The 13,497-nt window shown below is 47.5% G+C and overlaps 1 protein-coding gene across 1 annotated transcript in view; it reads right to left on the bottom strand.

Annotated features, from left to right (window-relative positions):
- LOC121580062 (SH3 and multiple ankyrin repeat domains protein 2-like) overlaps window positions 1-13,497 on the bottom strand; it is a 169,831-nt gene that overhangs the window by 15,056 nt on the left and 141,278 nt on the right. Inside the window, exons 16-22 of the mRNA XM_045208952.1 lie at window positions 10,532-10,667; window positions 10,232-10,312; window positions 7,885-7,893; window positions 6,090-6,110; window positions 3,895-4,001; window positions 3,630-3,757; window positions 512-3,112 (exon numbers count right to left, since the gene is read on the bottom strand). Coding sequence (XP_045064887.1) covers window positions 512-3,112; window positions 3,630-3,757; window positions 3,895-4,001; window positions 6,090-6,110; window positions 7,885-7,893; window positions 10,232-10,312; window positions 10,532-10,667 — 3,083 coding nt within the window. The remainder of the gene's footprint in view (window positions 1-511; window positions 3,113-3,629; window positions 3,758-3,894; window positions 4,002-6,089; window positions 6,111-7,884; window positions 7,894-10,231; window positions 10,313-10,531; window positions 10,668-13,497) is intronic.

Below are 13,497 nucleotides of genomic sequence, written 5' to 3'. Positions count from 1 at the left end.
AGAACATCCAAGATAATGTAAAACTCAGCAGCATTCCACACCACGGCATGACCCTTGGCTGATTCTGCTGTGGAAGGCCTAGTATTTAGCACTACTAAGCCTACTACCACCATTACATCAACTACGGCATCAACCGTATTGGCAATGGCCAGAGCTCCAGCTGGCACAGCATGTTTATGCTCCCTCCTCAATAAGACCATTGACATCTCAGAGTCTTTCTGCCCATATGACAACTTGGCTAATGCCCCTTAATGGAGGTCCAACATAACATACACAATGCACGCATGACCTATGGCATGTTCCCAAATGACTATTGGTTGGTTGCGGTTTTAGAGGGAATATTTGATCAGTAAATGGATATATAAAAATAGAAAATATAGACATTCTAACATTCTTAATGCCCACAGTTTGGCTCTTTGGAGATGGAGGGTAGGGGTTTGTTTAAAGGTCAAAGGTTAGAGGTGTCAGCGTAAGTGCTAAAGGTCAAAGGTAAGGTAGATTTATGTGTTACCTGGTTCCAAAGCCGCCCCTGGCCCCTGTGGTGGGTGAGTCCAGGGAGTCCCCCGGTTTGGGCCGGTGCATCTGTGATAAGATGGAGCTCAGCTCGTTGATAACCGTGGCCTTGGGGTCGGGCGTGGGTGGGCTCCTTAGCTCCGGGGGTTCGCCCCACAGCTTGGACGACCGATGGGTGGGGGTCCAGGGGAGGTCCGGGGGGGACATGGACCCGGGTGGAGGGGGAGGGGGCGCCCCGAAGGAGTCCAGGGATTCCTCCATGAGGACGTCGTGGTAAAGTGCAGTGTTCTTGTTGATGACAGGCTTGTTTTTTGGCTTGGGGGGAACGGGTGGTCGGTCGTCAAGGTAAGCCTGGCCGTCAGTATAGACCATAGAAGTGTTCTCCTGGGCGTTGTTGTACCCACCCTCAGACGACAGTATAGAGATGCTGGAAACTGTGGAAACGGTGCTGGTAGTCTCCATATAGGGGTCTCCACTGCTGCGACTGTCTACCTCCTCGATGCCTGAGTCAGTGACACCTTGCTCAAAGCCACCATCGGGGGGTGGAGGGGGGTAGGAGGGTGGGGGCACGCAGTTGGACATCCCGCTCCCCCGTCTGAACTGGCCGACAGGGGGCGGGGCGTGGGTGTAGTAGGAAGGTGGATGTGGCCCCCTGGCCCCCATCCCGTTGCGTCTCTCTTGGTCCCGTTGCTTGAGCAACTCAGCGATGGTCGTTGCCTGGTCCTCAGGGATGTCGATGCTGTTGGCGAACTCCAGCGGCGGCGGCAGGGGCTCGGAGAAGACAAACTCCTCCACCTCCTCGATGTCCACCGAGACCAGTGGGGGAGGGGGCATGCGGAAGGGCAGCTTGACTGGCTCGTCCACCGATTCCCCAGCTGTGATGCTCTTCCCCCGCGGCACGGGGGGCAGGGGTTTGGTACTGTGGCTGTTGGTGGAGGGGTTTGGCTGGTTGGGGTCTCTCAGTTCGCTGGGGTTGCTGTTGTCCTGGGCTGGTGTGTTCTCCTGCCCCCTGTCGTCCCCCTCTGGGCTGTTTTTGGTGTGCACCATCAGCAGCCCGGCCGCTTTCTGCGGTTGTGACGTGTCCACAACGTCAATCTGTATGCTCTTCCCATCCTCCACCGCCTGCTGCCTCTCCTCCCTCGCTCCGTCCAACTCGTACTTCTGCTCCGTCATCTGCCTCCTAAGGCCCCCCCCTCTGCCTCGCCCCAGGGTTGTCGTGGAGGTGGCGAAGCCCGCCTCAATGCTGGAGCGGAGCTTGGTATCGATGAAGAGGGGCTGATTGAGGCCATGTTTGTGGGGGTTGGGGGGAAGGGACTGGGGGGCATCGCTCTTGGGACGTGGATGAGGTTGAGAAGGGGGTGGGGCTTGCGTCGCCATGGTCGTTTGCGTCTGCTCCTTCATGGCTCTGTCCCGGGCCGCCAGCGCCAGGGCGAGGGGCGAGTTAGGGTCCAGGGCCTTACCCGTGACGGGGTGCAGGTAGCCCCCTCCTCCGTTGGAGCTGTAGGTGGCCGGGAGACTGACGGGGCTGTCCAGGTTGGGGTACTGGCCGGTACGCGCGGTCAGGGGCTCCCTCACCACCTGGGCGGGCTCAGGGGTGTTGAAGTCTGTCACGTTACCCCCACGGTCACCGTCTTCTTGGGACCGCAGCAGGGTGGCGGCCGGTGGGGGCGCCATTATCCTCTGCAGGTGCTCGTCGTTGCTGAACATCCCCTCGTCGATGGACTTGGACTGGCGTAGGCGCGGGGCAGGGTCTCCCAAGTCCTCATCCTCCATGTCGGTGGAGAGGAAGCTGGGCGAGTTCCTCCGCGCCTCCAGCCTCTTCTCCCGGTCCCTCACTGCCCCTGCGATGGCAGCCGCAAAGGGGTTGTTGACAATGGGGTCTTCAGGCCTCAGCCCCCTGCCCCCTGCCCCAGGCGTTAATGTTGGGTGTTCGGGTGTGGTGGGCTCGATCTCCATACTGCTGCCCTGGCTGCTCTTTCCACTGCTACTGGTGGACGGCTCCTTGACGATGATGGTGGGGATGGGAATGGACGAGACGGTCCTCTCAGTGGGTGTGGTCGGCATGGAAACGGCACCTGAGTGCGGGGCGCAGCAGGTCTTCTCTGGGCTGTCCTCCACATTGGGCTGCTTGACCAGCATGCCCTTCCTCCTCGCTGGCTTGGCGGGCACGTACAGCGCCTTGTTGCCCACCTCCGAGTACGGGTTCTCGGGCACGGGCGCCCGTCCTCGGCTTCTACTATCGTACTGTTCTGAGCTCTGGCGGTGATAACCTCGCCTTAGCGTCCCTACATCTACCGTGCGGTTGCCTAGGGTAGTGGCGTTGGAACATTTTCCAGCGGAGTTGAGGGTGAGGCCCGGTCGGGTGGTGCCGTAGCCCCGTGGCGTGGGGGAGATGGAGGAAGAGTTGTAGGAGGAGGGGGGCGACGGGGGGGAGATGGCCGGGGGAGGGGGGATGTCCTCGGACGTGTCTGGCATGGAGAGGCTGCGGGTGAACTTGAGCGGGGGAGGGGTGAGGAGGGTCTTCTCCTCTTCTGTTATACCTGAGAGAGAGAGAAATAAAGAGAGAGAATGAGAGATGGACAGAGAGAGAAAGAGATATCTGTCAATTTTACATGTGTGATTCTATTCCATTTCACCTTTCTTATCGAGATACATTTTGGGGATAGTTCACTTAACTTTTTTTATTCTGTAATCAGTTTTAGGAAGTTGTCTATGGGTCAGGTGTGAGGATTGCCTTCTATGTTCCAGATATTACAAAGTATGCTCAAGCTACTGCATATACTGAAGTTACTAGCTACTGAAGCTAGTGCAGTCATAACACACAGACCTGCCTTTGGGCTACTATCGGCTCTGAGTGGCGTGATGAATTGGATGGACCATGAATAGAATTCGTTTCTATTAAATACTATTGCGTCATCATAGACTGTGGTTGCAGCGTATGGGTAATGGGTTATAATATTGTCGCCTCAGAGCACAATTTGGCAAGTGGATCACTCTAATTTCTCCATTATCACACTTAATGAAGCCAGTTACTCTCTGAAGTGAACTCTCTGGAAACGGTAATCATGGTAAAGTGGAGCCATACACTAGACACACACACACACACACACACACACACACCTATGGACTTCTGTCTCCTCATGGTGCCACCCTTGGCAAGTATGCCCAGGAATGCCCCCCCTCTAGGACTGCCTGGCACGGTGGGTGGTACCACTGCCACACCACCCTGGCGGTCGTACATGGACTGTAAACCAGAGTTGGGTAGGGTTAGAGTTTGACATATCCACAAAACAATAAGTATTGACCAATCCCGTACTGTACATTTCTTTAGATAGAAACGTCTGCTAAATGGCATATATTATATTGTGTGGAGTAACTCACATTCATGTCAGTAGGCGTGACCAAACAGCGGCTGGAGGGGCGTGGCTTAATGGTGGCCACCTTATTGTCCACGGCCTTCTGGGAAGGTGACACCTCGTCCACTTTATCTGCAAGACAAACCCCACCCCCTATGAGTGACAGGGTAAATAGGGCGGGACTTCATTAAGCCTAAAAATGTAATGGGTAAAATGCGTTCGCAAGCCAGTCATTTTCATGACCCCTTCCTCAATTTCTAAACTATACTGAGGCTGAAACTGAGAAAAAAGGAACACAATAAAATTAAATTAAAAAACATGTAATTTTGGGAAGAGGCCAGCCTTGGAAGCCGTGCAAGCCTTTAAGCTTATATTATGTAATATTTAGTTGTATTCGTTTTTGGAAAGCCTCCATGCATTTGGGGATGTTACTGTACTTAGAGTGACTTGAAAACATATCCTCTTCTTCTGACCATCTACACACAGAGGGAAAAGAGTGGATTCAGCCTTAACCAGGACTTATATTAGTAACAACCTCTAACACACACACACACGCACACACAGAGAAATGCGCACAAACACACACACACACACAGAATCATACAAACATATTCTTCTTCTATCTGCCCATGTTCTGAGGCAGGATGTGTATAGATTCTGTTTCCGATGCCACTTCAGTTAATGAAACCACTCTAAATTCATCCATACCCCATGCAATCTGTTATGCTGTCTAGATCCTGCTATATAACATCAATCTGTCCATTCATATGGGATTGAAGACTGCAGATTTATTCAGGATCAACAAAACAGATGGCATGAACTCATGTTTTTACAGACCAGGTTTGAGATGTGAAAACCTCTGACAAACTTTGATTTTGGGGTGAACTATCCCTTTAATAGTTCTTGAGTTACCTGAATAAACCAAAGTTCAAAGTTTCACCTATGTGACTATGCATATTTCAAACATAAGCAATGTTTGAAATACAATACCATGTTATCACGTTATTGAGTCTGTGATGCCCATTCAATATGCACAGAGATTAGACTGGAATAAAATAATGCATTCTCATTGGTGCAAACAACTCCATTCAATGACAAACCAATTTACTACTGTAAGTTACAGTACTTGTTGTCAGGGTTGGGGTCAAGTCCATTTAATTTCCAGTCAATTCGGGAAGTGCACTGATATTCCGAATTGGAATTTCGTTTACTTTCTGAATAGTCAGTCGGTATTCACGTAATAATCAGAAATTCCCCTCGACCACGGCCACAAATTGGGGTAAACCAACATTCTTTCCTATTGACCCCCATTGTAAAAGAGGCAACTTCGATGTTGATTTTTTGTTATACAGAAATAACAAAACATGCTGAAAAGCTGCTGTGTTGTTCAATGTACAGTACATGTAGCCAGGTCAAAAATCCCGACCTGCGGTTTCGCAATGCTCCCACTTGGGAAATAGAGAGTGGGAAATGTGGAGACGCGGTGTCCAAGTAGGCCACACGTAGCTATGTGTGCGGAAAACATTGAATCACAGGTAAGACATTTAACTTGTTTAGTACAGTCTGTATGTAACTCCACCCACTACTTGTAGCTGTATAGTCCGTTTGTTTGTGTTGTTGGTCTTGGCTAGCTTAATGTTCCGTTTGGTAGCTAGCTTGCACTAACTCACTCAAGTGGCTGCTAGCATCGTAATGAAAAGGTGCATGAGGGACGTTTTTCTAAGTAGTGAGAACGCTAGAGAGCAGGCAATGTTGAAAAGTAATCTTTAGACATGTTGTACTTTTCTTAAATGTAGTTTTGTAATTGACTAAAACAAGCAGACAACAAGAAAAATGTCATTTTTTTGCTGTGAGCCAATGGAGTAACCTAGGTATCCACAGGTTGTTTTCCTCACAGGCGGGCAGTATCACAACGTTCTAGCTAATACCGACTGGGTCTATTGACCGGAATTTTAATGGAACTGACACCAAACCCTGCTTGTTGTACCGACTTTATCATGCAAATGTTACCAGACAATGAATGACATACTGAGTAGGTATCTTTCTCAGGGGGAAAACACATTTGTAAATTATACAAAAACACTTTGTAAATATAATAACAAAATATTGTTAATACAGTCAATAAAACCAAGACACAAGTCAATGATTTGTGGGTTAGTGCTCAAGTCATCCATCCAACATACTGGACTTTGTGTGAAACATGCCTACGTAACTTACCACCTGTCTTTTTCCTTAGTGTGGCTTGGGAGGGATAGAGAAAGAGTGCTCTGTATTTGATATGTGTATTAGACACGGGTCTGATGAAAAGTACACTACATGGCCAAATGTTTGTGGACACCCCTTCAAATTAGTGGATTCGGCTATTTCAGCCACACCCGTTGCTGACAGGTGTATAAAATCGAGCACATAGCCATGCAATCTCCATAGACAAACGTTGGCAGTAGAATGGCCCGTACTGAAGAGCTCAGTGACTTTCAACGTGGCACCGTCATTGGATGCCACCTTTCCAACAAGTCAGTTCGTCAAACTTCTACCTTGTTAGAGCTGCCCCATGGGCAACTGTAAGTGCTGTTATTATGAAGTGGAAAAGTCTAGGAGCAACAACGGCTCAGCCGCGAAGTGGTAGGCCACACAAGCTCAAAGAACGGGACCGCTGAGTGCTGAAGCGCAATGCGCGTAAACATTTCTGTCCTCGGTTGCAACAGTTCCAAACTGCCTTTGAAAGCAACTTCAGCACAATAACTGTTCGTCGGGAGCTTCATGAAATGGGTTTCCATGGCCGAGCAGCCGCACACAAGCCTAAGATCACCATGCGCAATGCCAAGCGTCGGTTGGAGTGGTGTAAAGCTCGCCGCCATTGGACTCCGGAGCAGTGGAAACGCGTTATCTGGAGTGATGAATTACGCTTCACCATCTGGCAGTCCGACGGACGAATCTGGGTTTGGTGGATGCCAGGAGAACACTACCTGCCCAAATGCATAGTGCCAACGGTAAAGTTCGGTGGAGGAGGAATAATGGCCTGAGACTGTTTTTCATGTTTCGGGTTAGGCCCCTTAGTTCCAGTGAAGGAAAATCTTAACGCTACAGCATACAATGACATTCTAGACAATTCTGTGCCTTCAACTTTGTGGCAACAGTTTGGGGAAGGCCCTTTCCTGTTTCAGCATGACAATGCCCCTGTGCACAAAGCGAGGTCCATACAGAAATGGTTTGTCGAGATCGGTGTGGAAGAACTTGACTGGCCTGCACAGAGCCCTGACCTCAACCCCATCGAACACCTTTGGGATTAATTGGAATGCCGACTGCGAGCCAGGCCTAATCGTCCAACATCAGTGCCCAACCTCACTAATGCTCTTGTGGCTGAATGGAAGCAAGTCCCCGCAGCAATGTTCCAACATCTAGTGGAAAGCCTTCCCAGAAGAGTGGAGGCTGTTATAGCAGCAAAGGGGGGACCAACTCCATATTAATGCCCGTGATTATGGAATGAGATGTTCGACGAGCAGGTGTCCACATGCTTTTGGCCATATAGTGTATATTATATGCATGACAAGCATGTTATATGTGAATGTCAAGCAGCATTTTGTAAATGTAGTATTAGCATTTTGTAAATGTATATGCATGAAAAGCAAAATACCAAATTTGTAATGAGCAGCCATAGAGATAGTACTCTGACATGACAGCAATAAACAGCAAAATTAGTAGTAGAATTCATGCATGTGTCAACTGAGATCAGGGACGTACTGTACAATAGTGACATTGGCCTGACACGTTTCAGTTCAGCAAGAGCTCCCTCTCTCTCTCTCTCTCTTGCTCTCTCTTCACCTCTCCTCTTCTCTCTCTCTATCCCCAGCCGCTCCCCTGTCCCTTCATGTATCTGCTCCTCTCTTTCTCAATCTCTCTCTTCCTTTCCTCCCACTGTGTTCATTCAGTAGTGTTATTGATGTGTAAAGTGTTTCTCCTGTTTCCTACCTTGCACAGAGTGTTAATTTCGTCAACAATAACTATGAGGAAAGACACTTGTCAACTACCTATTTTCCTGACAAAAACTATGACAATAACGAGACGAGAGGCCCTAGAAAAAACTATGACAAGTTACTTTTCATTTTAGTCAATGAAAATGTGACGAGATGAGAATTCCACGTGAGACTAATGGACATTTATTTTGACATGAAGTTCAGTTTTATACTGTATGTTTTGTCCAATCCTAAGCATGCATGCATACAGAATATTTCATGCAATCCTCTCATTGGCAGAATTGACATCTTTCAGTTGCCCGGTCTGTTTGAGCTGATCTGCCCGGCTCTCCCACACAGCTCCCAGGCGGTCACTTCAGTCATTAGTCAATCTTTTGAAACTGATGCGAAGCAAGGACACTTGACTTGTAACCAACCTCCACTAGAAACAATGTTTACTCTCTCTTACTTTCATGTAGGCTATTTTTGCTTTGATCACATCAGAAGCTCTATTTTCCCATGTGCGCTGTTATTCATTCATCTGTGCTGCAGCTCTTGCGCCACGGTCCGCAAATGCGAGTTGCGGTTGCTTTTTTCCTATGGGAAAAACAAATACTAATTGTTGAATATTAGGAGTACAGTAATACTTCTGGCATTTTTGTAAAGCTCATTTTCCCCTTTTCAAGGAAACCGCTGTTATTTACCCCCTTGACAGTTATGATGGAGACAAAATCAGAGCTGTAAATTGTTAAACCTGTAGCCAAGGCTTTATAGCCTATATGGTTAATTATGAATGGCATTGGTTACAATCTGCCACAATATCAATGTTGCCAGCTAAGGTATATAAGGGGATAGTAGGCCTAGTTGGACACGACTATCTGAATGTGCACATGATGGAAGTTAGAGGTAGCCTAAATATTCACTATTTAAAAAGGTGCACTATGCCATTTCCTGGTTGCAAAAATTCTAATAGTTTGCCTAATTTCATTTTATGTGACAAAACAAGTATAGTGTAGAGAATCATTGTACCATCTATAACACTGTGAAATATATTTTCCATAACCAAAAATATTGTATTTTCAGCTGTTTGAAGCTGGTGTACAAAACCGAAAGTAAAAGACGCAAAAACTAAACTTAAGAACGGGAAGCATAGAAATAGCACACACAGAACAGATCTACTGCTTCATAGACTTGGTTTCAAAGCGAATGACAGATCTATATCTCAGTTTTCCATGTGAATTTGGTCGGGTAACCCAAATAGTTACATATTGCAGCTTTAATAGAGAAAAATGCACTGACTTATGTGACTAAAATGTCTGTGACTAAAACTACACTAAAATTGTCCCGAATTTAACTAATACTAACGAAGGATGAACTGACTAAAATGTGAAGGTATTTTAAGACTAAAACTACATCTAAAATAGCGGCCAAAATTAACACAGCAAGTTTCATCCCCATTCTCCCTCTCTCTGTTTCTCTCTCTCCCTATGCCCTGTCTTTCCTCCTGGTCTTCTCTCTCTCTCTTTTCTCTCTCCCTGGTTCCCTCCCATTTCCCCTGTCTGTTCCTCTCTCTTTCCTCCTCCTCCTCCTTTTCTTTCTCTGTCTCTCTTTCCCCTAGCTGAGTTAGCAGGGTGGTGCTATAGCGTAGCGTGCATCCCTAGCTGCCCACCAGGTCCTCCTCCTCTCACCAGTGTTCTAGAGCAACCTGTCTCAGAAGCGCTGACTGTTCCCTCTGTCAGAACACATTACCACCACACTGCACTCCCATTCCACACACGGGCCCTCAAATAAGATCTTAGGCCACCACACATTCACCCATACACACGTGCATACACACACACAAACGCAGACGCATATTCACACACGCAGATGCACGCTCTCACACACAGACACATACACACACACGCACACACAACCGTGTCTGTGTTTCTAACTCGAAGACACTAATGCAACTCTAATGGCATCTTTACAAATAGCCAGCTCCTCGTTTCCATGGTAGTTACGCAAAAAAAATCTGTGGAGGTATTTTCACAAACGACCACTCCTCATGCAATGATGCAGCAAATCACTGGGAGAAATCCGTAATAAATAATAGCAAAAACATGACAATCTAAAATAATACATGGTTAACATAATTAACAGCATGTCTTGGTTTAAACCAATGGGCTTGACACTACAGCTTAGCTTCACATGTTCAAAAAATGAATAAAACGTCAATGAATCAGCATGTTGAATTAGTTGAATATTAGATGTACTTCCCACACCAGTATGCAACATACTGTATGTTCAGCTCCACTCCTTACCTTTACTGATTCCCACTAAATAACAAACGAATAGGAACAGAAGGGAAAGATCGATAAGAGGGCGTGGTTAGAGAGGCTTGTGAGAGCCTATCAGATTGCTCCTTACCTAGTTCTTCCAATTCAGAGGTCATAGACTTGGAGCGCATAGACAGGGCGGTGGTGGGGGCTCTCTTTGGCGGTGGGGGGGCTAAGAGAAAGAGAGAGATGGAGAGACAGAGAGAGAGTGAGAGAGAGATAAAGAGAGAGAGAGAGAGAGACATAAAAAAGGAATTTGGCCTTATTGGCACATTTCAACACCCAAAATCCATTTAGCATTTTTGCATGAGCGTTGGTTGTTGGGGCAGCATTGTGCTACTACTGAGGTGGTGCGTACCTTTTTCTACCATAACGTGTAGGGGTGTAGTACCTTTTTTGCGTGCGGTATCCTCAGGGTCCATATTCCTGCTGACCGTTACCACTTTGATGATGAGGCTGTTCCCTGCATGACGGATCATGTTGACCACCTGCCTGTGGCCCACCTTCACCACATTCTCCTGGTTCACCTAACAACACACACAACACACACTCTTACAATACACATATTTATAAACTCAGCAAAAAAAGAAACATCCTCTCACTGTCAACTGCGTTTATTTTCAGCAAACTTAACATGTGTAAATATTTGTATGAACATCACAAGATTCAACAACTGAGACATAAACAGAACAAGTTCCACAGACATGTAACTAACAGAAATGGAATAATGTGTCCCTAAACAAAGGGGGGGGGGTCAAAATCAAAAGTAACAGTTAGTATCTGGTGTGGCCACCAGCTGCATTAAGTACTGCAGTGCATCTCCTCCTCATGGACTGCACCAGATTTGCCAGTTCTTGCTGTGAGATGTTACCCCACTATTCCACCAAGGCACCTGCAAGTTCACAGACATTTCTGGGGGGAATGGCCCTAGCCCTCACCCTCCGGTCCAACCGGTCCGAGACGTGTTCAATGGGATTGAGATCCGTGCTCTTCGCTGCCCATGGCAGAACACTGACATTCCTGTCTTGCAGGAAATCACGCACAGAATGAGCAGTATGGCTGGTGGCATTGTCATGCTGGAGGGTGATGTCAGGATGAGCCTGCAGGAAGGGTACCACATGAGGGAGGAGGATGTCTTCCCTGTAACGCACAGCGTTGAGATTGCCTGCAATGACAACAAGCTCAGTCCGATGATGCTGTGACACACTGCCCCAGACCATGACGGACCCTCCACCTCCAAATCGATCCCGCTCCAGAGTATAGGCCGCGGTGTAACGCTCATTCCTTCGACGATAAACGCAAATCCGACCATCACCCCTGGTGAGACAAAACCGTGACTCGTCAGTGAAGAGCACTTTTTGCCATTCCTGTCTGGTCCAGCGACGGTGGGTTTGTGCCCATAGGCAACGTTGTTGCCGGTGATGTCTGGTGAGGACCTGCCTTACAACAGGCCTACAAGCCCTCAGTCCAGCCTCTCTCAGCCTATTGCGGACAGTCGGAGCACTGATGGAGGGATTGTGCGTTCCTGGTGTAACTCGGGCAGTTGTTGTTGCCATCCTGTACCTGTCCCGCAGGTGTGATGTTCGGATGTACCGATCATGTGCAGGTGTTGTTACACGTGGTCTGCCACTGCGAGGACGATCAGCTGTACGTCCTGTCTCCCTGTAGCGCTGTCTTAGGTGTCTCACCTCTGCAGTCCTCATGCCTCCTTGCAGCATGCCTAAGGCATGTACACGCAGATGAGCAGGGACCCTGGGCATCTTTCTTTTGGTGTTTTTCAGAGTCAGTAGAAAGGCCTCTTTAGTGTCCTAAGTTTTCATAACTGTGACCTTAATTGCTTACCATCTGTAAGCTGTTAGTGTCTTAACGACCGTTCCACAGGTGCATGTTCATTAATTGTTTATGGTTCATTGAACAAGCATGGGAAACAGTGTTTAAACCCTTTACAATGAAGATCTATGAAGTTATTTGGATTTTTACTAATTATCTTTGAAAGACTGAGTTTATATCTGTGCTCTAACACACGCACACAACAGTATAACACAATACAGTTATGACAGTGTGAATTTGGTCTAGTAACCATGGAAACCTCATCAGAGAGAGAGAGAGAGAGAGAGAGAGAGAGAGAGAGAGAGAGAGAGAGAGAGAGAGAGAGAGAGAGAGAGAGAGAGAGAGAGAGAGAGAGAGAGAGAGAGAGAGAGAGAGAGAGAGAGAGAGAGAGAGAGAGAGAGAGAGAGAGAGAGAGAGAGAGAGAGAGAGAGAGAGAGAGAGAGAGAGAGAGAGAGAGAGAGAGAGAGAGAGAGAGAGAGAGAGAGAGAGAGAGAGAGAGAGAGAGAGAGAGAGAGAGAGAGAGAGAGAGAGAGAGAGAGAGAGAGAGAGAGAGAGAGAGAGAGAGAGAGAGAGAGAGAGAGAGAGAGAGAGAGAGAGAGAGAGAGAGAGAGAGAGAGAGAGAGAGAGAGAGAGAGAGAGAGAGAGAGAGAGAGAGAGAGAGAGAGAGAGAGAGAGAGAGAGAGAGAGAGAGAGAGAGAGAGAGAGAGAGAGAGAGAGAGAGAGAGAGAGAGAGAGAGAGAGAGAGAGAGAGAGAGAGAGAGAGAGAGAGAGAGAGAGAGAGAGAGATAGATAATCTGGGCCCTGCTCCTTTCAACTCTGCCAGACCAGGTAGACAACCATTATGACTGCAGAGAGACTGGGATAAAAAAAAAATATACAGTTAGGCATTTGCCCTACATATAGAGAGGAGGGGGAAAAGACAGTAGGGGAGAGAGTGAAGAGGAAGAAAGAGAGACGAGAGGGAGACTTAAGACAGGAGGATAGGAATAGAGGGAAGGAATCCCAGCAAACATGCCCACATTGGCACGATGTGGGCTAAAATATTGGCCCCATGTAGGCTGCCACCATTGGGCCAATGCGCCTTTGCGCATCAGCTCCACGTTGGCAACCAAGCCATTTGCTCAGTGTGGCCAACCCATATCTGGTGGTCAACCCTCACTTTAACTGAAATAAGCCCAAAATACACTGCTCAAAAAAATTAAGGGAACACTTAAACAACACATCCTAGATCTGAATGAATGAAATAATCTTATGAAATACCTTTTTCTTTACATAGTTGAATGTGCTGACAACAAAATCACACAAAAATTATCAATGGAAATCAAATGTATCAACCCATGGAGGTCTGGATTTGGAGTCACCCTCAAAATTAAAGTGGAAAACCACACTACAGGCTGATCCAACTTTGATGTAATGTCCTTAAAACAAGTCAAAATGATGCTCAGTAGTGTGTGTGGCCTCCACGTGCCTGTATGACCTCCCTACCATGCCTGGGCATGCTCCTGATGAGGTGGCGGATGGTCTCCT

This window comes from Coregonus clupeaformis, chromosome 3 (genome assembly GCF_020615455.1).
Source record: "Coregonus clupeaformis isolate EN_2021a chromosome 3, ASM2061545v1, whole genome shotgun sequence".
NCBI lineage: Eukaryota > Metazoa > Chordata > Actinopteri > Salmoniformes > Salmonidae > Coregonus > Coregonus clupeaformis.
Note: the sequence above shows the minus strand (reverse complement) of the source record. Positions and strands in the feature narration are given on the sequence as shown.